The following is a 27,254-nucleotide window of genomic DNA, read 5'->3' as shown; positions in this document are numbered from 1 at the left end:
TATTTTTTTGCCTACAGTGCAAAAAAATTGGTTATGAAAAAGATAAAAAAGTGTTGAATACGAGTAAGAAATGTGCAGAACACATGAGAGGTTAAAAACTCATGACAATCTATAAATCTTTTAGTTTATTGAGATAAGGGAATACACACGTGTGAGAAACCCTAAACCCTAAACGAAGTGCTCCTTAGAACAACCGAGAAAACAAAAAACTTGACAAATGTTTCTAGTCCTTGACTGCCTCGTTGGTCTAGTGGTCGCAACCGCGGTTGCTGTGCTCGAGGTCTCGGGTTCGATTCCCGGGTCGGGCCGAAATCGCTTTGTTGTTTTCTAAAACTTTCACAAAGCAGCCTGGAGGTTGGTGATTGATTCACTCGTGCATCGGAGAGCACGTAAATGTCGGTCCTAGGCCTGATCTCTCTCCGGTCGTGTCGGATTGTCGTCCCAGTGCACTTGTGTCTGCGCAAATGCTCGTGCACTATAATATATCCTGCGCAGCTGGCTGATCTCCTTATAAAAATACACCCAAAAAACATAACTTGCCCCGGTCGGGTTCTACATTGTACTAAAAACACTGAAATACCTAAACACTAAATTAAATAATTATTCTTTACCACTATATATATAGGTACTACTATAACTCTACATTTCAGAAATTATATATAGCTAGCAGAATAGCTGTGTTTCTACGTTTCGCCTACAATCCGAGGAAAACTTCTTCCCGCACCCAGATAGTGTACTCCTTTCTCGATCTATTTATAAATGTAATATCTAACACCGAAATATTTTTTCAAAACGCACCAGCAGTTCCTGAGATTAGCGTGTTCAACTATACAAACTTTTTATATTTATTATTAATATAGTTTTGTTTATATAGTTAACAATTTTAATTATTCCTAATTTACACCAGTTCATAGACACCCATTATAATTTGGTACTGCCGCATAAAAACCACCCTTTGTTTGACATTGGGGGGCATAGTTATATGTAGATAGATCTTCATTCATGGTGCTATGCGGAGGGGAGAACCGCGTTTTTGCGAAAACAGGTCAGTAGTTCCTAATACTTATGAGCAACTTGTATTAAGCAAAAACTTGTAATTGTAAGCAGCCGTGCGGTGTGGGTTACATTACACAGTAACATATGTTTACACGCTCAGTTCCCCGGTCTCCGTCACGCGTGTCGGACTGCTTTATAGAAAAATCGAACTGTCTGTTTCGTAAGTGTACAAAAGAATATTTTTCGTAAAAGGTGAGTCACCCCGTAACGTCCATATTCCAATGACCTTGCCCGTGTCAGTCGCGGCTCGCGGAGCGTGCGCTAAGCCCGCTCGTCGCCCCGCGCTCCCGAACCGACACCAGAACACTCCCCACCACAGAGCACCACCACTACCGAACCGACCGTCAATCTCACAGCATTAACACAAGAAGATAACAACAATATACATTCACGCGGACATTGCAGAACCATTCGAATATCCGCGTTCCCTGCCATATGTGATGTGATCCTCGCAAACACAGAACCGTAATGGCTTGTCTCCGCACTGCGCATGTGCGTGCTATCCGACCGATTTAGAATGGACGCGCTACGGGCAGTGAAATTGGTATTGGACCGTCGTTTTCATCTGGCCGGAGTGTAAAGACGTGGGTGGCGACGCAACAACAGGTGTGTAGCTTTCGTAATAAAGATCAAATTTGCGTAGCAATGGGTCGCAGTAGCAGCTTCGTGCTCTAGTCGGTGAATGGATGCGTTTTGTTCATACTAATGTAGCTACGTTTTATTGTAGCTGAGATAAAGTATTGTGTGTTAAAATGTTGTATGTATGTCACTGTTTCAAGGACTTGTTTATTTTCGGTTTCCTAACGTGCTAGATTTGCCATTTCGTCTTCTTTTACCAAAGTCGTTGTAAAAAGTCTAGTTTCTATAGAAGGACCCGTATGTTTATGTTAATGTGTTCTAGTATCTCGAAAACGACTAAATTTCCTAATTAGCAAAGTTGGATTAATTAGCATTTTGATGTTCTTGCTTGTTTAGGTATGTTTCGACGATATTCGTTTGTCTTATTAAATGGGAGACAAAGAATTTGATACGGGCTATTAAAATAATTAGTTCTTGTTAAGAATTACTGTTACTTAACTGTTCATTGACACCGGTGACGATTAGGTGCTGTAGTTTGACCTTGGTATCATATGAACTCTGTTATGCAACACTGGCCGAGTATTATTATATTTATAAGGGTATAATTTAGGCGGTCACCAAAATTATTTTTAAGACTCTAAGCTGAAGCACCAAATAAAATAAACACCTCCAAAAAAAATAAATTGACTTTATTTAAATGGCACTAAATTATATAATATTATGATCCAAAAAAAATAAAATAACATCAGAAAAATCGCAAATCTCGCACAAATATTATTTTTGGTTCCCAAAATGGATTAATGGTCACCAAATTCTATCCAACTAAAAGATTAATATTACTACCAAAAATCAAAGTTATAGTTCGGCCATTCAGAGAATGCGTTCCTGACACGTCGCGATTGAACTGACGACGTAACTTTGCAATGGCGTTGAAGTTACGATAAAAATATTTTTGCTGGTTGTTTACCGTTTTAACAATTGAGGAGCATTAAAACAACATTATTATATCAATAATCAATGAATGTAGTTACGTCGTCAGTTCAATCGCGACGTGTCAGGAACGCATTCTCTGAATGGCCGAACTATAGTGACGAAAACGAATCGCTGCAAAACCGACTCCACGTAGTCTAGTCTGCCCTACCCCTAGAGTGCAATTCAAAACCGCGTAGGCGCGGAGGGGCGAGGCGGCCTGCGAGCTGAGGCGCAGGTAGTTTTAAGGCTCGCCGCCGCGGCTGAGGCTGGCCGGCTGAGCCGGCCAGCAGGCCGAAGCTGCGGTGGTGAGCGTGAAAACCATCTGCGACGATAAGCTCGCATGGGACCGCCGGAGCCCCGCAGCGCCGGAGCCGTGACAGAAGCCATGCTTGCTGCATGTTGCGTGCTTACATCTTAAACATACTGAGTTACACACAAATTCATATAACAATAAATAAGCGACGTACGTTTGGGAACCCCAGTATATTAATTGGTATTTGGGAAATATTCTAGCGATCGTTAGCTTTTTTAGTCTAACAAAAATGACCAAATTAGGAGTCATGGTATTACATAATTGGTAACATCTAAGTAGTGACAATATATAATATTTGGTCTGAAGTGTATTTTAAAGGCGTCCATATATTTTTTTAGTAGTCAATAATACGAAAAAATGGTTTCATTTAATAATATTTTTGGAAACGTTATTTGGTGACCATTTATCCATTTTGGTATACGTTTAGAATTTTTTTGGTAGTAAAATAGGTACTTTTTTGGGTGGTGTTTAAACACAAGCCTATTTATAATTTATTTCAATAACTTTAGTGCTTATGTTAATATGAATATGGGTTTTTTATGCTGTCTGAAATTTTGACAAAATCGATTCCAAACATTTATAGTCTAATATTAATAAACCGGCCAAGTGCGAGTCAAACTCGCGCACGAAGCATTCCATTATTTATAAAAAGGACAAAAAAAAAACACGTTTGTTGTATGGGAGCCCCCAAAATATTTATTTAATTCTAGTTTTCAGTATTTGTTGTTATAGCGGCAACAATAATACATCATCTGTTAGCTATCTAACTATCACGGTTCATGAGATACAGCCTGGTGACGGACGGACGGGCAGAGGAGCGAAAACAATAGGCTCCCGTTGTACCCTTTGGGTACAGAACCCTAAAAACAACGTAAAATTTAAGTTATCATAATTTTCACCAAACTTATTACCTAGTTACCGTTATTTTCTTCCTTACCTGGACCTTGAAGATTTTTTTGTTTTGCTAAGTTATCTCCAGAAGTCTGTTTAGTTAAAAATTATAAGATGATAAGATAAGGCTACGCTAAAAACCTGTTTAGGTTTTTTATGAATGTGTCTGTTTTTTTCCTGTAGGTATGAATGTAATGTAGTATTTGTAAAGACATATGGGACCTTTTGCATTAATCGACCCCCACCCATTGTGGGTGCAGCGTGAGGGAGTGTCAGACTTACCGACTAAAACCCTCCATGTTCCTTCTTAAGCCCTTCTTTTACCAGGGAAGCAGGAACTCTTTCGAACAATCTCGTAGCTCTAGCAAGAGTAAAGAGGACTCTTAGCACGGTTTGGACCGTTTTTTTAAGTTAATGAAGTTAAGATTAGACAAAATTGGAGGCACAGATAGCATGTCCATAATCGTCTTCATATCGAGTGAGCTGCAGGTTTAAACACTTACAAAGCCCCGGTGTCAGAGTTATCTCAAATCCGCCTGACGGCCTTTAACTGTAACAAAGAATGCTACTTTTTAGCATTTATCGGCTTCACGTGCCCCCCAGGCACGGGGGTTTAACACCGCCAACTTCCAGATTCCAGGCTCCTTTGCGACAGTTTCTAATACCCGCAAAGCGATTTCGGCCCGTCCCGGGAATCGAGGCCTCTCGTACACAGCAGTCACGCTATGTGACAAACAGACCAACGAGGCAGCCCATAATGGGAATATACCATTAGGAGCCGCTCCTAATAAAGTTCCTATTACATTAGCACATTCGTGTTAGACTTCTGATGAGTCATACAACCTTCGTTTTACAAGCTATTTCAGTAACTTATTGCTGCGGATAAATTGTAGCTAAATAATAGCCTGACAGAAAATTATTTGCTGAAATTTATTGCCTCGTACCTTGGATACGGCACTCATTAGTTAAGTTTTTTTATTGCCTTTTGCTTTCCATATCACCTAGTATATCGGGTGTGTCGTTCACAATCACATTAAATCATATCGCATATACTTTATGATATTCTATGGCGAATTGTAAAAGAAATAACCTATAGTTCGGCCATTCAGAGAATGCGTTCCTGACACGTCGCGATTGAACTGACGACGTAACTACATTCATTGATTATTGATATAATAATGTTGTTTTAATGCTCCTCAATTGTTAAAACGGTAAACAACCAGCAAAAATATTTTTATCGTAACTGCAACGCCATTGCAAAGTTACGTCGTCAGTTCAATCGCGACGTGTCAGGAACGCATTCTCTGAATGGCCGAACTATAATCCATTCAGTGGTTTAACCACAGGAGTCATTTTTCGTTTTTATAATTTACAACATCATGTGTAAAGCAGAGGATAAAGTTAGGAGTATCGTATGTTTTGATTGATCAGTTGACAGCTGACAGTTTTCAAGGAAGAATTTCAGTTGTTTGTAATAACTGACTTTTATATGGTGTTCTAATTTTTGCACATTTTTATTCCATTTACTTTGTTTGAAAAATTTTTTTTTTTTATTTTTACGTATTTTTCTTTTATCTTTGTGTTAATCGACATATATTAACCAGTATATTAACGCATTTCATTTAATGTGATTATGAACGATACACCCGATATAAAGTACTTAAAGTGTACGTAATGGCTTTCAAAGAGATATTTTTGAAATGGAATTTTGGAATGCAATATTTTTAAACAATTTAGTTGAAAATAAAAAGCGTCAAAAAATTCATCCCCATTGCTGTCAACTGGGAGCGTACCCAAGAGGCTGGCAGCATTACCTCGTTGGATGGCCATGCTGATCTGATCCTTTGTCCGAGGTAATGGCCAGCCTTTTGGTCACGAGAAGCGACGCTTTTTAGATTTAGTTTTTTTTAATTGTTTTACTAGGATAGTTTTTTTTGTGCTGTAAATATCTATGTAAATATTGTATGATTAAATAAAGAAAAACCAATAGTAAAAAAAAAGTTGAAAATGAATAATAAATTACGTCAATTTAATATTGTCTAAAGTGAAACGGTTTACCATATGGAATTTTCGCGGAACCCTGGAACACTATTTGAGAACCGTTGGACTATTGTATAATATCATTAAAAATTTAACGACCGCTAGAAAACATTATGACCAACAGTAATTATGATAACAGTAGGTGTATTGAAAACATTGTGCAATCCGTACCTAGTCCTATGGTGAGTTATTCCAAATTATTATTTTTTATCATATTTTACCTGATTTAGTAGATTTAAAACATAGTAAATTAATACGGGGACTTGTTAATAAAAAACCATAAAGTACTGACCTGGTTTTTTTTATAGTTACCGAATACCAACTTCGCTAGTTGACAGTTATACCACCTGGAAAGAATACTGGTCTAGTTGTCGCACGCTATTGCTGAGCACAGCGGGATCATTTGATGATTTCCCAAACAAGAAAATCAAAAAAATAGAAACAATTTTATACACATAGTAAAATTGAAATAATTCCCTTTTGAACATCGTCTCGTCTCAAGGTCTCGATAAAAATGTTTATAGAATAAATTAACACTTAGGTAGGTATGTTAAAACGATTGAGCTGACCGTCATAACAATTTCAAGTTGTTATGAATAGCACTCAACTCAATAGAAGTTACTTAACATTCATGTTAGCTATTTCCTGCGGCATCACTCGTATAACCAAGGAAGTATTACAGACTTCTAGATAATAATGGCGTCCACCGTCGATTTCAACCACGGCGGGTATTCTCATATAAGGAGATCAGCCAGCTGCGCAGGACGTATTATAGTGCACGAGCATTTGCGCAGACACAGCACTCACTATTTCTTCACTCTCTGTGCCCGATGGGACGGCAATCCAACATGACCGGAGAGAGATCAGGCGCAGGACCGACATTAACGTGCTCTCTGATGCACGGGACTTCTAGATATTTTTCTATATGAATCTCGTTTATAAACTTCCGCACATGGGAACGTGCATCTGTGAACATCTGGGGCTCAATTCTGCTAATGTAACAGTGCGATTGGATAACAATTAAATTGCAATAGCAGTTTTAACCTTAGCGGACATTCTGCTACTAATATAAGACCAATCGTATTCCAATGACATGTCATTGGTTTGCCATTGGCACTGGCCATTGGTCTGCCATTTGGTCTATACGGCAGTCGGTAGATCGCTCTACTATATTGCTATCGTAAATCATTAGCAAACAAAATGATTCATTGAATCTCAGAAAAGAATAAAAACGTTTATCTATACATATAATAAAATGATAGGAAAGTCAAAACTGTACATTGAATATTTTTTTAAAAGAATACTTGGGGGGTGATCTATTATCGATTCTGAACCCAAATATACAAGCTGTTGATTTGCATCCGTGCCATATTCAAGGACGTAATTATGCTAATGATTCTCGACCCAAATCAACAAAAAAATTGGTAGGTAATTTTTTTATTTTTTTTTTTTCGGAATTCCGTCAATTTCATCTAGCCGTATTTAAACTTGGCGCGTGTGTTACTGGCCTTAAAACCGTGCTGCGCCCTCACACAAACGCAAACACAAAGCATACGCAACGATTATTCATAATTTTCATTCATAAAATTGGATTACTTCTGAAATACTACGACATTACAATGACAAAAAAAGCAGTGCATATTAGCTATTTCCCGTCTACTGTAATTCCAATCGATTATTTACGTATTTTATGTCCTCCTCCTGAAGTATGGCACAAATGCAAATCAACACCTGGTATAGTTTTTAGAATTTTTGTCTGTTTGTCTGTATGTCTGTTTGTCTGTATGTTTGGTCTCACTGAACTCGAAAAGTACTGCATAGATTTAAATCAAATTTTGCATGAATATTACCTGGGGGCCGGTTCAACATATAGGATATATATTATCACGCTATCACCTACGGGGGATGAGCAATGAACGATAATTTCTGTTAACGTTTCTGCAACAGCGGGTGCAATAATGACACATATTTGAATGTTGAACTTTGTAAGTTTATCGGCCTATTATCAATCTTTACATAGAAAATAACGCTTTTATAAGTAACTTGAGCAGAAAACCGAATTTAAAGAAATGATATCCTAAAATTATAGATGAAGAAAATCATGCAGAAACAGATGTGCCATAAAACTGGTAGTAGGTAAAATATCAATGAAAACAGACTTCACTTTGTCATGGTATGTTCTTACTTTCAAGAAAAAATTATATGACAACGTGTGTATTTCGCTACTATAAAAACACTACAAGAAATATCAGCGCATCATCAGGGACATTTTTATAATTCTTTCACCATTAGAAAGCTACATTATCTGCGAGTAGGGCTGCCATCTCGAATTTCGCCAAACCCGGACAAACATTAAAAAAAACCCGGACATTTGGCGTAAATCGCATTTTTCCCCGAACGAGTACGATTTTCTTTAAACAAAATAATACCTAATTTGTAATCCATTTACTATTAACATATACTTAAATTCAATGAGGTTCTTCCTTACATGAAAAATGTCCGGGTATTCCCCGGACACTTCTTGAAACCCCGCCCGGACGGCCCCCGGACGGCCTCCAAACGAGGACAAATCCGGGGAAACCCGGACGGATGGCAGCCCTATCTGCGAGTAACATAGGGTATATTTTATCCCGGTACGGGCAGTAGTTCCCATGGGAACGGCACCCACGTCCCGAAGAAATTATGAACTTCCCCACATTCTTAAAAAGTCTACATATGTTGTTCTGACATAATATAAGCTATACCTCTCATAAACATGAATATCCATTCATTTCATCCAATAACAAACATGCATCACACTGAAAGTGCATTGCGAGTCTAAGATTTTATTATTATAAAAAAAAAAACATTGTAATTAATATTCAAACATCCTTAAAAATAAGTTCCTGGTTTTAATATATTACATTATTTTGAATTCACTTACATATAAATAGAAGGTCCTTATTAATATACTTTTTGAGTAATGAAGAATGTAGGCAAAATACGACCGAAAACATTGTGTCACTTCTAAAATTAACATCAATGGGAATAACTACCTGTCACAATACGTCAACAAGATGTCAACAGAAGACAAGAGTTCGTTCGTTCTGAAAACGCACAAATTACACGTCGCAGGCCAGAGACATACTTGCTTTCAACTTCTGATCACAAATCATCGAGCTAAGAATTATATCACAAATACACCGTTCACAATTACGAACAGTCACAGTCAGACCCACGGACTGAGTCTAAAAAAACACCTTTTATATAGCTACGTTTATATCATTTATATTATTCAGTTACAAAGACATGTTACTATCAAACATGTTTTCGCTAAATGTTCTATTAGTTTTTGCAAACATACATTCCCAACTCTGATCTCATGGAGGTGGCGCGCGGGTGTCACCACTGTGCGGACTGTGCGACCTATCGCACCCGGCCCCGGTTTAAACCATGACCTGGAGCGAGAAGAAATGGGATGACAAAGAATGAGGCGGCGGAGCGACTGAAAATTCCCAACTCTCATCCCAGCCACTGCGGTAAGACACCACGAAAGCCGGATGTCGAGAGACGACTCCCGGCCACCGTAGGCGTGAGCGATTAGTTTTGAGTGGGTCATCGACCTTCCGGCTTCTGGGAGACCCGTTATTTCACGCGTACCTCAAGGAGATTCAGCAAACCCCTGTGAGGCCCACTAGGGCCAAAGCCTGACACTCCCTCACGCTGCTCAAACTGATGGCTGAGAATTACGTAACTTTCCAGGATGCCATGCAACGTGTTGCAAATGCCCAGGCCTTTGGGAGCTTGGTAATCCTTTTCTCCACCTTAACTTGAGTTTTGTGGTACATGAACAAATTAGAATAGTAATGAATTAGGTCATCTTCATCACGTATTTACCAACTCTTAATGTTCATCATGCACACCCGCTTCTCTAACTTTATTGAAGGATCACTAAGATTGTTTCAGTTAGTTTAACTACGCTACTATAGCCCGCTGTCAAACCTTTTAATATCAATTCTGTAGAAGTGTGAATATCGAATGTGTAATATATCGAATTTCCGTTTGTGCATTGCACATTGTAAAAACCAACGTTATGATTTTCGAGAAGTCAAAAGAGTTGGCCGGCTAAGAATTATATTCATCGTTGGTTAATTGAATACATTTTCAGAAACCACAATAACAGTAGGAACCAAAGCGAATGATCGCTTCATAGAGCTCTGATTTTCTCGAGGCGATCAAGTCAGTTCTGGTCTGTTCGCTCATCAGATCTTTGAAAGCGGTTCGATGATAATATATTGTTGTCCTGTTTACCTACGTGTGACACATAATATGGTATTTAAACGTCCTCCGCAAGAGAGCGAACGTTTGTGCTATTTATAAAGACGAAATTTTACGGTTGTGCAGTAGTGACGCACAGTATACACAGCACTTATGTTTCTTCTGATCTGCTGGCTCCACCAAGAAATGACAAATTGCGAGCGTACATTTTGAAAATCTTGGAAGAACTGCAGGCTTCAAGTGCCAACACACGAATTGGACTTAGGGTAGGTTCATATATGACCGAACATACGTCGCGTATTTTCGGTCGCGTAACGCCAAAACAGACAAATATACAATAAAACATTCAATCATTCACACCTAACCAATGATGCGTTAGTGCGTCGATCATACATTTACAATACGCTCGACGCATTTTCCGTCAGATATGAACCGACCCTTACTCTCTCGGACGTATACTTTACCTGATCGTGAACTAATGCAAACATTTCGGTGGAATTCCAACATAACATAGTGATTGAGTGCACAGAAAAACCCCGAAACACAAGTAGTGAAACTATGCGCTTGCCTGATGACTCAGTCATCATCCACCCAGCTATTCCTCAATTGTGTGGGCGTTGGCTTCCAGTCAAACCGAATCTTTTTGAGTACCAATGTTTACTTGGAGTGCCTATCTGATCTCTTCAACCCAGTGAACTAGACACCGCGTTATCCATGGTAAGTAAAACTGTTTGACAGACTTTCTGGCTCCTGATTTGTCGCAGCTGCTGCAGAAAATGTACAAATGACAACTTTGTCAGACCTTTGTTTTATGTGAGAATTACGTAATAATTTTCCAAATCGGTTGACTAGATCCAGAGATTTCCTCAACGTCACAAACTTTACTTCTTTTGTTTAGATAAATAGTCACACATCGTCGACACCACCTTGATTGATCAACCCGTGCTGCTGCTAAGTGGTAATCCTATTATATTGTTATGTAAAAGAATACACCTACGCTACGGCATAAGTAGTATTTTGACAATTCCAAATTGCCCACGCAGACGAAGTCGCGGGCAACAGCTAGTTTAAAATAAAAATAGCGGAATGCCACATAAGTACGCTTCGATCGTAATTGAGTCGTGATTGGATCTCAGTCGGATGTGAATCGTATGTCGATAAAGTAAAATTAGCAAGTTTTATATCTTACCTACTTACTTTTATAAATGATTTAAGGATATCAAAACTTAGTTATTAGAAATACAGCATTCAAGATAATTTGGAAGGAAATCATGACTTAAATACTCCATATTGAATAATTACCTTAAAAATAGCTAGTCCGCCATCTTGTATATTTAGCCATGTTGGGTTTAGGATGACGTCACATAGCTTAACATGCATTGTCATCCAAACTAAACATGTATGCAAAATTTCAGCTCAATCGGTTGAGGGCAAGTGCCTTAAAATTGAGTTGTAAAATTCCACCCGAACACATAGTTACATACATACATACATACATACATTGCAAGTTAAATAAAAGCTTGTAAAAAGCTTGTAATAATAAAAATATTTTTAGCAATTGCAACATGCAATAATATTTACATTCAATTTGTTACAAAGTATGTACTTACGAGAACAAAGTTTAAACTTGGTGTAACGTGACTTTTCTTTAGTAGACGTGTTTACTTACATATTTATTGCTATTGTAGTTAAAGGTGGTCCCACATAGCTGTTAAATACATTTTAGATTTTTGCGTAACTTTTCTCTTACTTTTTAACAAACGTTTCTTCAAGTTAAACCATACCATGTTGGCGTCCAAAGCTGATTTCGGAAATGGCGTCTGTTCTCATATAAGGGTGATCAACCAGCTGCGCACGCAGGGCATATTATAGTGCACGAGCATTTGCGCAGACACAGGTGCACTCACTATTCCTTCGCTCTCATAGCTCGTTGGGCAGGTAATCGGATACGACCAGTAAGAGATCACAAACAGAACCGACTCTCCGATGCACGGGAGTATATGCAAGTTCCAGACTATGAGCTGGTTTGTGAGTGTTTCTAAAACCCATAAAACGACTCGGCCCGACAAGGGTATCGAACTAGAGACGTCATTGTGCTTACGAGCACTAGACCAACGAGGCAGTCAAGCCATACCATACCATAAAGAGACCGGCATCCTTTACTTACTTAAAGGCGACCGGTTTGGCAACTGTAATAACACTATTCAACCTTAACTTTACAGCCTTTTTATCGTCCCACTGCTGGGCTGCGGCCTTCTCTCACACGGAGAAGGATTGAGCATTAATCACCACGCTTGCACTTAGAAAGTACATAAAAACTTAGAAAAGTTTCATTGATTCTTACTCACGCACTCATACTTTAGAGGTTGGTTCTGTACCCACTAGGCCACCAGGACATTTTTTTTACCTTACCATACAACCTTATCGTATGAATAATTTCAATGAGTATTTGTTTTGTATGCGCATAATTTTAAATGTGTTTTTTTATTTATGTGTTTTTACTCTGAAGGCTCTGAAACTACTGAAACGATTTGAAAACTTCTTTCACACATTTTAAGCCGATACGGGCAGTAGTTTCGGGTAGCTAGTCTGATGTAAAATGTTATGATTCTATATTATATGTTTTAAAACGTTACAACTGCAGTGTGGGTGCACCTTTACAGTAGAAACACTTGACTGTAACTAAATTATTAAACAAATAGACTGCAAGGGTGAATCAAGGGCACCTTCATGGGGTTCACCTTTCACCTAAGTACACAGAAAAACAAAACTTGGAACGACTCCAAAAGATATACAAATGTTATGAAACTATCAACATTATACCTATACATAATTACATATACTATAATTTCTTCATTTCTGACTGCCTCGTAGGTCTAGTGGTCGCAAGCGCGGCTGCTATTCTCGAGGTCTCGGGTTCGATTCCCGGGTCGGGCCGAAATCGCTTTGTGGGTTTTCTTGATACACCCGTGCATCGGAGAGCACGTAAATGTCGGTCCTGCGCCTGATCTCTTTCCGGTCGTGTCGGATTGCCGTCCCATCGGGTTATGAGAGTGAAGGAATAGGGTGTGCAGGTGCACCTGTGTCTGCGCAAATGCTCGTGCACTATAATATGTCCTGCGCATCTGACTGATCTCCTTAAATGAGAACAGCTGCTGTGGCCGAAATCGGTCGTGGACGCCATTATACTATCATTTATTTTGTGAATGTTGGTTACCCTATAATTGGTGCCTGCCTAAGTCCTAGTCATAACAAAAACTGTATTTTAAGCTTTTTCTACACAGAAGCTATTAACGGCCTTACCTACTACAAAAACTTAAACGTCTGTTGAACACTTTTCTAAAAGTGAAAACTCGAGAACGGCTAGGCCGATTGAGCTGATTTTGGTTTTAGAATGTTTGTAGAGGTCCAGGGAAGGTTTAGCGATACGAAGTTCGCGGGATCAGCTAGTATAGAATATTGCCACGAAAATACAATTTTCGCAGGCGCCTATACAGTAAAAGGAAAAAAGAAATACTTAGTAGGTTATAATAGGTAATAATAGATAATAGGTAGGTTAGTAATGTAGCGTAATTTTAAGTATATGGAGTGAAAAGAGATTTAATTTTCTGGGAGAAGGTACCTACACAACCTACCTATATGTTATTGTTATTAGCCTTTTTATCGTCCCACTGCTGGGCACAGGCCTCCTCTCACACGGAGAAGGATTGACGTTAATCACCACGCTTGCTCAATGCGGGTTGGTGATTTCAGACTTTATAGTCCAGGTTCCCTTGAGATATTTTCCTTCACCTTTAATCAGTTCTTGGTGTCCAAGATTTACATACTTAAAAAGGAAAGTTGCATTGGTAGGTACTTGCCTGCAATTGAACCCGCGCACTCATACTCGTGAGGTTGATGCTTTACCAACTAGGCCACCACGACTTCAAAGACAGTCCAACCGTCTATCTTATAATCAATCCCCGCGGCTTCGCCCGCGTAGAGTTCGGTTATATCGCATTTCCAAGAGAATTCTTCAAAAGTCCGGAATAAAAACTATCCTATGTTCTTTCTCAAGGTCAACTTTATCTCCGTACCAAAGTTTAGACAGGAAAGCGTAAAGGCGCGTACGCACGTACGAACACGAACATAGCGAACACAAACACCAGACCCGAACATTTGGTTCGTACGTATGGACGGCATATTCGAAAGGTGGATTTACATGAAAAGAACATAGAGCTAGAGCTAGAACAAGAGCATTCTTTCGTGGTCTTTTAGTGTAAACAAAAACTCGTATTCAGCGTTTACATCAAACGAACAAAGAGCTAGAGCTAGAACAAGAGAATTCTTTCGTATTTTGTGTAGAGCTGGATCATTGAAGAACGAATGTTTTTTTGCTCATTCGTGTCAATTCTGTGGTTGATACGATAAGATGCAAGAAGCGAGTCCATCTTCTTTTTTACTTCTTCAACATTACATTTCAGTAGTTTTGCAATTTCTTGCCAAGCATCTTGTTTGTAAGTTGTATTTTTATAGTGTTCATACGTCGGATCCCACAGACATCTAAAATTTTGATAGGCTTCTATCATTAGTAAACATTTTTCTTGAGACCAATCCATAATTTAATCGATACAATCGCTAGAACTCAAGAACGCTTTGAAAAGATCACTCAGGGGCGCGAGCACGTTCGAACACGCAAGAACGCTCTAAGTAACTGTTCGCGCGCTCTAGCGGCGTTTACATCAAGCGAGCGAGCATTCTTAGAATATTCCATAGAAACTTTGCGAACGCACTCAGAACAACGAAAGAATGCTCTACGCCTGTTTACACTAAAATAATTTGACATAGTGGGGATAGAATGAGCATTCGCTCGTCTCATGTAAATCCACCTGAACACGAACGCAAACATAGTTCGAGTCGAGTTCGCGAACAACAGTCGTGAACTCTATCTTAGTAGCCATGACGGCGCCGTTGGAAGTGGTCGATTGTGAAGTTATTAAAGCGCTTCGAACACCGTCCATACAACAAGGACAAGGATCGCCGCGAATATGTTTGACGAACAGAGTGTTCGATGTTCGATAGTGGTACGCACGTGCGAACCAAGTTGTTGCATATCATGTAACGCAACAAATTTGTTCGTACGTGCGTACGCGGCTTAACAGACAGACAGAGTTACTTTCGCATTTATAATATTAGTAGGGATAACGGAACCCTTCGTGTGTGAATCCAATTCGCAATTTTCCGATATTTTGTCTTTAACTAAAATATAGCTATATGACAGTTCGGGAGAAATTTCTAATACAACGGATTACACTTATAGATTACTAGCTTCTGTCCGCGACTTCGTACGCGGATCCTGTCCCTTGTGCCAGCGACTACGGGGTCAGCAAAATCAAAGATCTGAATAGTCTGATATTGAATTTTAAGGGACCGAAGAGAAACGTTCTATATACTTAATTTTTGTACTTTAACAGCAAAAGCACAGCAGATTAAACAAAACGCTGAGAACTGAACCGCAATAGACGTGACCATAGGGATAAAAGTAGTGATTCTAATTAGTCCGCATTTGTGTGTGGCAAAAATATTACACAAGTATTATTACGTAAAATAAACCGGCCAAGTGCGAGTCGGACTCGCGCACCGAGGGTTCCGTACAAATCCTGTATAGCTAAAAAGTGAGTCTCGCGCCAACCGTTCAATTTAGAACAATCATAGTTATGGTAATTTCGTGAGAGTCAAAATAGTTAATATTTTTTATTTTATAATATAACTAAAATAGTAGGCCAGTACCTTGTAAAAGTTATTTCATTAAAGTTATACAACATATAAAACAATATTCAACATTTTATAGTCATCATTCAGAAATCTGATTGAAAATAACTTATTATGTCTTAAAGGTTATTGGGCATATCTGACCCGCTTTGTAAAAAGTGGCGGACATGAATCAAAGTAGTTTTAAATCGTGGAGAATGGTATGACGTTTCTTTGAATATAAATATTTTATTAAAATTCCATGGAGACGAATGTCCAGGATCGTTTGAAAAATATAAAAGACAGGCAGTTTCAGAGGATTGTACAGGTTGCAATGCTAGTTTTTATTGTTAAAGACTTTTCATAAAGAAGGAAGATGCCAAATCGGATGACCAGGATCTGATGAGGATCTGGAAACCCTGAGAAATCGAGGGCAACTCTTGAATATTGTAGGCACGCATCGAGTCAAAACCAGACATGTGAGTGTATTTTTGAGGGTACTGGTAAACAGTGAAGGTTTGGAGCTGATTTGATTATGGAGACTACAGAGAGTCGAGGGAACTCCTGAACGGTATGTTGCAACTACCACGTGTTTTGGCTTATTTTATTCGTAGGTATTGGCGAAGACTTTCCACATAGATAGGTTTGACTGCCATTGTGGGATCGATAGCAAAGATCAGATATAGTTATGGGAACTCCTTTACAATTTATAACGTAACCTTGTGTTGGAGCTTATTTTATTGTAGGTGATGAGAATTCACTACTAATGGAATCTTTTATTTTTGAGGGATTAATCACCTAATGAGCCCCAGTTTCAGGTTTTGTTCGAAACTGCCTGACGACTTGTAACTGTCGAATTGTAACAACGACTGCTAGAGAGTAGGATTCGGGGCTGCTTGCTGGCTTTACGTTTCTAGAGCCTTGACAAAAGTGTAATTCTGTCCCTTTCTTTGTTTTATAAAGTCGGCTTTATTTTATTTTGTAGCATTTTACAAACAAATCCAACTTCAAACATATAAAAAAGCAACAAGAAAACAAAAGCAAGAAAGAAATTAAAAAGAAGTTAGGTGCATCGGTCTAGAAGTCGGTGTCTAGAGGATGCATCTATATTTATTTAATCACCGAGATCACCGACGCATATAAACAGTTTTCTTGTTGTTTTTAGAAGTTGTTTTTATTTTTAACTTTTGTGAAAAGTTCTCGTCAATACGAATAATATAAGCCCAAACACGACGTAACTAAAACATACCGTTGAGGAGTTCTCTCGACTTTCTCACGTCTCCATCATCAGGAAAGCTCTAAACCTTCACTGTTTGATAGTATCAGACATACATCTGAGAATCAAGTTGTAATCCTATGCATGCCTACAATTTCTGATAGTTGCCCTCGATTTCTCAGGATTTCCATCCTCAGATCCTGACCTGATGACAATGCAAATAAACGAAGAGTATACTCTTTCACTACAAAGAAATGATTTCTCAAATCCGTCAAACTTGATCGTTTAAATTCCCCATTATTAATGAGGAAAATATTTGATGTTTACACCTGATTTTCTCTAGATTCCCATGGTTCACATTGATGCGACTAATGCCATAGTAAATCAAAGCCTTTATCATTATACTGTGCTATATTTCGTTCGTATCCGCCGTGGGTATGGTTTCCATACTAAGGTGCCCAATGGCCTTTGAATGATTTAAAATTTTTCACAGCTTAGAGGCAATTATATTTAGGAAGTGTTTGATATGAATTTCAACTTTAATATCTCTACGCGTTCATGTGAAAAAGGGTAGGTAGTAAGTTTATAATTATTAAAAAAATATTTTATGTCATGTAAGCGCAAAATAATATTTTAATATTTTATGTAACTTCAAATTTATCATTTTCGCAATTTTTCCTTTATCTGTACTATATAAAGTTGCTTCGTGCCGAATTTCAAGATTCTGAGTTCACGGGAAGTACCTTGTAGGTTTTGATTCCCTAGCGTGTGACGGAAATTCGTCTAAGGTGTCGGTATAACTGCTGTATCTTTTGATCGCGTTAACTTAGAAGTTTGATTTTTTCACTGCCTAAAGGGACAATAGACCTAGGTATTTGGTATAAATTTCAATTTGATACCTTTATTCGTTCGTGAGAAATAAGGTAGTAAGTTTCATTTTATTAAAATATTTTTATTATATTACATAACTAAAAAAATGAGATTTTCGTAATTTTTCCTATATTTGCATTATATGACAATGCTTCATGCCAAATTTCAAGACTCTGAGTTTACGGGAAGTATCCTGTAGGTTTTGATTCCTTTGCGAGTGTCGAAAATTTGTTGAAAATATCGACATAATCGGCTGTATCTTTTGATTGGCTTGGCTTAGAAGTTTGATATTTTCACAGCTTAAAGGGACAACAGACCTGAGCATTTCATGTGAATTTCATCTTGATACGTCCACGCGTTCTTGAGATAAAGGGTCTTGACAGACAGACAGACAGACAGACAGACAGACAGACAGACGGACAACAAAGTGATCCTATAAGGGTTCCGTTTTTTCCTTTCGAGGTACGGAACCCTAAAAACATTAAATAGATGACAAAGTCGTGGTGACTTAGTGGAAGTCGTGGTGGTTTAGTGGGTAGAGAACCAATCTCTCAAGTATGAGCTGAAGGGTGAGGATACCTCGGTGGACTTTAAACGCAGATTACGCGCTCCCTGTGCTTACCATGAGGCACCTACCCTCCGAGCAGGGCTACTAATCCTGCTCTAGCGACTCCACTCTGGACGGCCAAGCCAAACCAGAGGCGTGAGACCTACCCCGTCATGGTTCTAGCTGGGCTCCTGGAGTTCCACATCAGGTGTAGGTGTGGTTCAATTTTTATAAGTCAACAGAGAGTGCTTATCAGATTGAACAACTTTTTCTAAAACGTCATACTTCTATATGCTATAGTCTAGCTGGGCCCCTGGAGTTCCACATCAGGTGTTTTAGATCTTCAATTTGTGTAAGTCAATAGAAAGTGCTTATCAAATTGAACAACTTTTGCTAAAACGTCATACCTGTATATGGTATAGAGAAGCTGGGCTCTTGGGGTTCCACATCAGGTGTTCCAGATCTTAAAATTTATTATCTCAGCTGAAAATGCTCATCACATGAAACAATTTTTGCCATGGCACCATTTTTGTATCTCTTATAGTTTTGTTGGTCTGTTGGAGTTCTGCATCAGGTCTTCAAGTTTCGAAGATAAATTATAGCCTATATGTTGACCAGGCTTAATACTGATACAACAAAGAAAAAATCATTGAAATCCGTTCAGTAGTTCGGAAGATTAGCGTGTACAAATCTAAGAAGATGTATACAAACTTTCATCCCCTATTTTATCCCCTTAGGGATGGAATTTATCAAAATCCTTTCTTAAGAGTTGCCTACGCCATAGTAGCTTTATGCATGCAAAGTCTCAGTCCGATCGGTTTAAAATTGACAAAGTTTCATACAAACTTTCATCCCCTATTTTATCCCCTTGGGGGTAGAATTGATCAAAATCCTTTCTTAGCGGATGCCTACGTCATAACATCTACCTGCATGCCAAATTTCAGCCCGATCCGTCCAGTGGTTTCAGCTGTGCGTTGATAGATCACTATGTCAGTCAGTCAGTCAGTCACCTTTGAGTTTTATATATTTAGATTGTTGCTACAGCTTTTGTTTATATTTTTTCAAGGAGAACGTGAGGTCATATAATTGGTTACGCAGCTATTGTTTCAGGGTGGGTACCGACTTAACCGCAGTAAGTCAGTTTTGAAGTCAAACGAAAATCGCTCTTCAGACCATAGACTTAAGGCTTAATTGTGGTTGTAAGCAGTAAATTTGATGTTTTCTGTTTATCGAAATGTTTGGAATCGACTGTTTGGTATAGTGTTGGGATAGGTTGATGTAATGTCTCTTAATAAGTTGGAATTTTATCGTTAAATACACAACTTATTAAAAACTATGGATATGAGCCCGTTCCCTTTACTGTTATTTCTTCTATTGTTAATAATTAATTCTTAACCATAAGGCAAGCACAGTGGTGTCCGTGGACAGATCTTGAAGTGATGAGTCCTACGTGGTTTGAAATCCACGTTATTGGTGGGTTCAGGCTGTAAAATCATCACCGAGTCAGTGATCTCTCTCCGGTCGTGTCGGATTGCCGTGCCATCGGGCTATGAGAGTGAAGGAATAGTGAGTGTACCTGTGTCTGCGCAAATGCTTGTGCACTATAATATGTCCTGCGCAGCTGGCTGATCTCCCTATATGAGAGCAGCCGCCATGGCCGACAATCAGCTAGGAGGACATCATCATCATCATCTTATAATGTGGATACGGGCAGTAGTTCCGACGGGACGTGGGTACAACCGTAGAGAATAATATCATTTAATCGTACTTCGTACTATCGTACTAATATTATAATCGTACTATCGTACAAATATTATAAATGTGAAAGTTTGTGAGAATGTATGGATGTATGTTTGTTATTCTTTCACGCAAAAACAGCTTAACCGTTTTAGTTGAAAATATTGAGCCCTGACCTTCACCTGCGCAGAAGTGATTTATTGGTATATTGCCTTAAGTGTACAGTGCGCAAAGCGATCCCCACTCTTCCGCCGAGAGCTCAATATCCGTGCCGATAACTATACCCTGGATTAACACACAGGCTACTTTTTAACAACACGCCTCGCGGGCAAAAGCTAGTACTAATATAATTTAAAAACAAATAAAATAACACTGTCACAGCTGTGGTACTATCGCGGCTGTTTAGCAACGTCACTAGACGAGTGCGCGCACGCACACAGTATCCGGTGACCGCTCCAGCGATCGCTCCAATTAATTGTAACTTTGTGTTCATTACGACTCGCAAAATAAACTGGTGCTCATTAAATTTATGGAATAATTATTAATTATTAGTTAAAAAACTGTATTAACTCAGTATTGAAAAGTGACTTTAATGTTGTTAAAGTGTGTACTTTTTTTTACTAATGGGTAAATATTATTAAATTTAATTGTTTATGTTGTTCCTACAAAGAAATGCAATTTTTATAACTTAAATATTTTTTATCTTCTTATCAGAATATTTTGTAGATAAAAGTTTCATCATAATATTGTGTTAGTTATCAACTTTTAAGTGGATTTTGTACCTAATTAACTTTATCAAAGTAATAGCTGTTTCCGCGGTTTCACCCGCGTCCTGTGGAAGCTACTTCCCGTACCTGGATAAAATAATAAAATATATAGGAGTGAAAGTTAAGTTATACTTTCTAAGGATATCTTAGGCACCAATGACTGTGTTTCGTATGGCACGTTAAACTGTAGGTCCCGGCTGTCATTGAACATCCTCGGCAGTCAAAAGTCAGTAAGTCTGACACCAGTCTAACCAAGGGGTATTGGGTTGCCTGGGTAACTGGGTTGAGGGGGTCAGATAGGGCAGTCGCTTCTTGTAAAGCACTGGTACTTAGCTGAATCCGGTTAGACTGGAAGCCGACCCCAACATAGTTTTGAAAAAGGCTCGGAGGATGATATATGATCAGTATAAAATATTTTTTGACTAAAATCAAACAGACGACATTCCTAGACGTTTGTTTATGCTTCAAAAATAAAAATAATAGGTTATCTGTCATAACATTAAATCAGTAGTGAAAAATTGCCGTCAAGATGAGTCGAACTAGTAATGTAAGCGCTTCTCAAAAAGCTATGCATATGCAATAACGAAAACGAAGAAGAATGCACATCGGTGTTAGAGTAAGTACCTATTTACAAAAAAAAAAACATCACTCTCATAGCCCGATGGGACGGAAATCCGACACGACCGGAGAGAATCAAATACTTAGGTACCTAAAACAGGTAATAAACATACATTGCACCTAGCTTCAGCCCGCAGCTTCGTCCGCCTGGTGTGTTAATAAAAAGCCTATGTGTTAATCCAGGGTATCACCTACTATATACCAAATTTCAACTAAAACGGTTCAGCTGTTTTTGCGTGAATGAATAACAAACATACATCCACGCATTCTCACAAACTTTCACATTTAAAATATTAGTAGGAAGTAGGATGAGTGGGATATTTGTAAGATCAGTAAGATAGTAGGATTTTTTCTTCGTGTGTTTTTTGTACTGGATAGAGTGTGACGAGTGACGCAAAGCAGATAATTCGGCTATTATGTCAAATGTGCGTCTCATCGGCTTTGTGACGTGTTACCCGAATGACTCCCTTCCCTTGTTATCACAATCCACAGGATATTACAAACGAGCGCCATATCGTCATGTCCGGCTGTATACATGGACATCTGTTATCATTTCTACTGGCACATTATTCTTCCCATATATACAATTACTGTTTGTTAATTACGACTTACCGAGTTAACCAACATATAGTCTTATCAATTCCAACTAATATCGTTACAAAGAACCATATTTAAAAGATGTATTTTACCCAAAATGAGGAGCCTAAAATGCAATTGTTATTCTTTCCAGATATCGAAGATTTGGAGGTTGGCAACTGATGCCATCACAAATGCAACAGACCGCTGCACATACACACAAGTGCTCGATAATGAAGCCGCCGAGATGTCTCGACGCTTCCCGGCTCCCTGCCACCTGCAATTCTTAAAGCAGATGCGATCCGTGAAGTTCTTCTGCCTAGTCTGCTGCACCAGTTTCGCGTTCTCCCTCCTCTGGGTACAACTCGCTACCAGGCAGGACCAGCCTGTAACTGAGACTCTTATTCAAGAGGCCATTGAGAATGTCGGACGAGATTTCAGATACAAAGATGTGTACAGAAAGACGACTGCCCTCCCTAAAGATTTCAAATATATCTTACTCTGGACAAGTAGTGATTATTCTCCATTTTATTTCTTCGGCCATGGACAAAGAGCTTTCCTCGACAGAAAGTGTTCGGTGATCAAATGCTACGTCACTACTGATAGAAAGTTTTTCGGTGGTGACCTTACTAAGTTCGATGTTATAGCGTTCAACGGACGGACTATGAGGTTGTCAGACTTGCCCCGGTCCCGGTCTAGCAATCAACGTTATATGTACGTTAATTTAGAATCAGCCGATAACTTCCCCGTGTGCCAAGAGCAGTTTGACTCATTCTTTAATTGGACGTCGACTTATAGACTAGATTCCGATATACCAAATCCTTACTTATTGATTCGGGATAGCAAAGGTAAAATCGTGGGTCCAAATCGTAAAGTGCAATGGAAGAAAGACATGGAATCAGTGTATGACGAGTATGCTGGTAGAATAAGGAATAAAACAAAGGCGGCGGCTTGGTTTGTTTCTAACTGTCGTGCCAGGAGCGGTAGGAGGGGTTACGTGAAAGCTCTGGCAAGCGCCTTGAAGACATATGGGCTGACAGTGGATGTGTATGGGAAATGCGGGACCCTGAACTGTCCAAAAAAGGGGCCGGGTAATTGTAAAAGTCTATTGAAGAAAGATTACTTTTTTTATTTGTCTTTGGAGAACTCATTCAGTGAGGACTACGTGACGGAGAAAGTGCTGACTGCGGTGGAGAATGATGTCGTGCCTATCGTGTACGGGGGAGCTGATTATTCAAGGTATGTTTGATGATGTGCAGAGTCTGCACTCTCATATCGGGTGTGTCGTACCTAATTACATTAAATCCTATCACATAAACTTTATGATACTCTATGGCGAATTGTAAAAAAATAACCTAATCCATTCAGTGGTTTAGCCATAAGAGTCAGTTTTCGTTTTCATAATTTACAACATCATGTGTAAAACAGAGAGAAAGTTGGGAGTATTGAATGTTTTGAACAGTTGACAGCTGTTAGCTCAAGGGAGAATTTCAATTGTTTTTAATGACTGACGCTTATATGGTGTTCTAATTCTAGCACATTTTTATATATATATATTTTTTTACCTATTTTATTTTCTCTTTGTGCTAATCGACATTATATTAACCAGTACATTAACGTTTTTAATTTAATGTGATTAGGTACGACACACTGTATAGTTATATTGATTCTAATTCACTAATCAGGTTCTGAGAATAGTTGCACATTTTTTTAGGCAAAAATGGCAAATTTATCACAAGGTCATAGTTTATTTTTATTTTGATAGTTTGATTATTGCTCTACCTGTTATAGGGCCGTAACAGAAAGTCAGTCAGCGTATACATTTTGATATGAAAAACAACAAAACAACCGTTCTTCGTAAAACCGTAAAACTTCGTATTGTAGCGCCGGGAGATCACTCGCTGCTCAAATGAAAAACTTGATTCAAGATCACGACATTTATTGTACGAGCTCGGTAGGTGAAGTGACAACTTCAGTATAAAAATCCTATTATTTTTCATGGAACTAATTTGAAATGATTGTCCGGCCATCACCAAAATATAATAAATAAAACCTTACAATGAAAAAGTTAGTGGAGTACCTAATGGAATCCATCGAATGTTTTGATCAGTAGACAGCTGTCAGTTTTCAAGGGAGAATTTCAGTTGTTTGAAATGACTGACTTTTATATGGTGTTCTAATTTTCGCACATTTTTATTCCATTTACTTTGTTTGAAAAAATCATTTTTTTTTACATATTTTTCTTTTTTTTTGTGTTATTCGACATATATATTAACCAGTATATTAACGCATTTCCTTTAATGTGATTGTGAACAACACACCCGTGTGTGTTTATGAAACACTCGTGATGGTGAAATTCGCATATGATTCAGATGATTATTTTCCATATTTTTTTTTTATAATTACTGTTTTTTATCTCTGCGACTTTTATCGCGACAGAGGAGTACAGTGTCTTTAGATACTTACTTGTCCCCCTAATTACTTTATCATCCTCCGAGCCTTTTCCCAACTATGTTGGGGTCGGCTTCCCCTAATGACTTGTGTGTTGAAAAACTGTTAGATCTTGTGTACATTACATTTTGTAGGTACACTTATTTGACATCTTACTCCTATCTGGCGATCGCAGACAGTACACTACGCTACCATGTATAAAAAGGGACAAGTATCATGAATTTCATTTTTTCTTACAGATTCCTTCCACCGGGATCTTACATCGACGGCAGAAAGCAACACGTGATGGAATTAGCCGCAACGATCAACCGGCTGATCAATTCTCCCAAAGACTACCTCGAATATTTTAGATGGAAGCCCCATTACACTTACCATGAGTCAATAAGCAACGAAAACGTTTGCAACCTATGTGAAGCTCTCCACGACAAGAAAAAACTACATAATACATCAATTTACAACGAGTTTAGAAGCTGGTGGCACCCTAATTACAAGTACCGGTGCTCTAAAAGTGGATAGTGATGAAACACCGGCTCGCTCTGAGCAGTGATTGCTTCCAAATAAGAGTATGCCACGATTTGAGCAAAACAAGATTTTCAATCATGACTTTGCTTACCTCGAGGCATTATATTAAATTTAGTGTTGATATGCAAGTTAAAGTAGATTAGTACGCCTCGTTAATGTTAAATATATTTAACTTGTCCTGTTGTTTACTTAAAATTAGGTACTTAAAGGGTTTTTGTTATTATAATAACGGAGTGCGGGACGACTTTCGGCCATGGTAGCTCTCGAGCCTAAGAAGATCTGGCAGCTGCGCATGATATTCTATAATTGGTACTTTTGATTCCCTCACTCTCATAGCCCGATGGGACGACAATCGGTGAGATCGGAAAAAGTTTATATTGTTATAGGTACTGTAGGAAAAATAAATAATGGTGAAATGAAATGGTGGTAGGTAATACCGCATTTTGTGATTGAAGTTACTAAGGCTTGATATTATTGTTAAAAATGTTTTATTGGATGAACATTTTGATAATTTAAGTTGTTTGAATCTGGATACAGCTAAGAGCATTTGTTATTCATTTAATTACAATATTTAAATACTTTAGTTAGAGACTCTGATTAGATCTGAACCGTGTTTTTTTTACTTTGTCAACTGGAAAGGACACGTAGGCTTTATTGTTGGCTCCAAAACTTTTAAGAATCACCATTAGTACTGAAAAAAATTACGTCTTCTTGTAAGTTCATCTTTTTCTCATAGTAAAGTTCACACCAAATTTCATGGCGGCTCAGAATATTGATTTGGAGCCATCAAGCTTGGCGAGAACTGTATTATTGGTAAATCTTATTGTATTCATTGAAAATATCAACATTATCTTCCAAGGCATTCAAATATAATAGTTTGATATTATTCCTATTCATCTAAGTATTAGAACTACGATTAAGTTAATAAGTCAGTGATTTTAGAATAAACAGATTTTAAGAACTTCCATACTTTCGTAGATATTTTTAAGGATTACTTTTTTTGGGTTTTTTAAACTGATTTTGTGTGCCATCATGTAACACGTTATAATCATTTAATACAACGATTTCACTACATTGAAAAAAATATTTTATTGATTTGGTACATTGATCTTTTATTTCAAAATGTTTTATGAAATACATATGTGATGTACAGTTTTCAGTATTTACAATACTGTTTGTGGTGACGGTGGACACACATCTAGTAGAGGCGAGCAAAAACAAACCACGGAGTAAATATGTACAGTTGTGAAGATACATACCAACATTCGTAAAAATGTCACTCATACACGCATGTGCATCAACGAGCGTATCTTCACAATCTATATATAAATGAAACCCGCTTTCCGTTGTCACGACATAACATGAAAACGGCTTGACCGATTTGGCTGAAAATTAGAGGGGAGGTAACTTAGACCCGGGAGAAGGTTTTAGGATTTTGGTCACCATCCGGCTACGGGACGCGGGTGAAACCGCGGGCGAAAGCTAGTTGTTTATAAGAGAGTATATTTAAACTGTAGGCGAAGGAAATTCTCTTTACGAAATCTTGTTAGCCCACTTCTGCGCGTAGAAAAAGTCAAATCGTCCGAAGAAATGTCAGACGAATTTGGATGATGTCATCAGACTTCTCGCTTTTGTTTTGTGTTCGCTCAAAGCTAGAGTGCTGATTCCAAGTTTTGTAAGTTAAAACTCTTTATACGTAATCATAAATTAGCTGGAATCGGAGATTTGGAACTATAAATCGAATCAGTGATTTGGAATAATAAATCTGCTACAATTGGAGATCTGGAATTATAATTCGCCTAAATAAGGAATCGTATATTACATCACATGATTTTAATGTTACACCTATTTCAATTACCCGTATAATAATGTTTACTATTTCGCGAGTGACCGCGTTTATAACACGACCAAAAGCCGATGACAGCTTTATCAACTAAACAATTTTAAAAGTAAATGCTACGTAATAAAGTTGTATGATAATTTGAGCATCGAAAATGTTAGCTTACAAAACTTGACACTAAGCACTGATGAATTCGTATGCTGTCATGGTCTGCAGATAACGTAGGCCTTGGCAGTCGGGATCACCCAATCAGTGGCTAGCGATCAGTGACC

At 38.3% G+C, this 27,254-nt stretch overlaps 1 protein-coding gene across 3 annotated transcripts; it reads left to right on the top strand.

Annotated features, from left to right (window-relative positions):
* Positions 1-1,110: 1,110 nt before the first annotated feature.
* Positions 1,111-26,984, top strand: LOC124635605 (alpha-(1,3)-fucosyltransferase C-like). Of its 3 annotated transcripts, none has more exons than XM_047171535.1 (3): positions 1,111-1,662; positions 22,324-23,408; positions 24,860-26,984. In XM_047171535.1, exons 2-3 carry the CDS (start codon positions 22,417-22,419, stop codon positions 25,134-25,136), a joined length of 1,269 nt encoding a protein of 422 aa, XP_047027491.1. In that variant the 5' UTR covers positions 1,111-1,662; positions 22,324-22,416; the 3' UTR covers positions 25,137-26,984. The 3 variants fall into 3 exon arrangements, with proteins under 3 accessions (XP_047027491.1, XP_047027492.1, XP_047027493.1); XM_047171536.1 differs by having other exon boundaries at positions 1,112-1,248; XM_047171537.1 differs by lacking the exon at positions 1,111-1,662 and adding an exon at positions 20,655-20,835.
* The last annotated feature ends 270 nt before the right edge of the window (positions 26,985-27,254 follow it).

This window comes from Helicoverpa zea, chromosome 13, assembly GCF_022581195.2.
Source record: "Helicoverpa zea isolate HzStark_Cry1AcR chromosome 13, ilHelZeax1.1, whole genome shotgun sequence".
NCBI lineage: Eukaryota > Metazoa > Arthropoda > Insecta > Lepidoptera > Noctuidae > Helicoverpa > Helicoverpa zea.
Note: the sequence above shows the minus strand (reverse complement) of the source record. Positions and strands in the feature narration are given on the sequence as shown.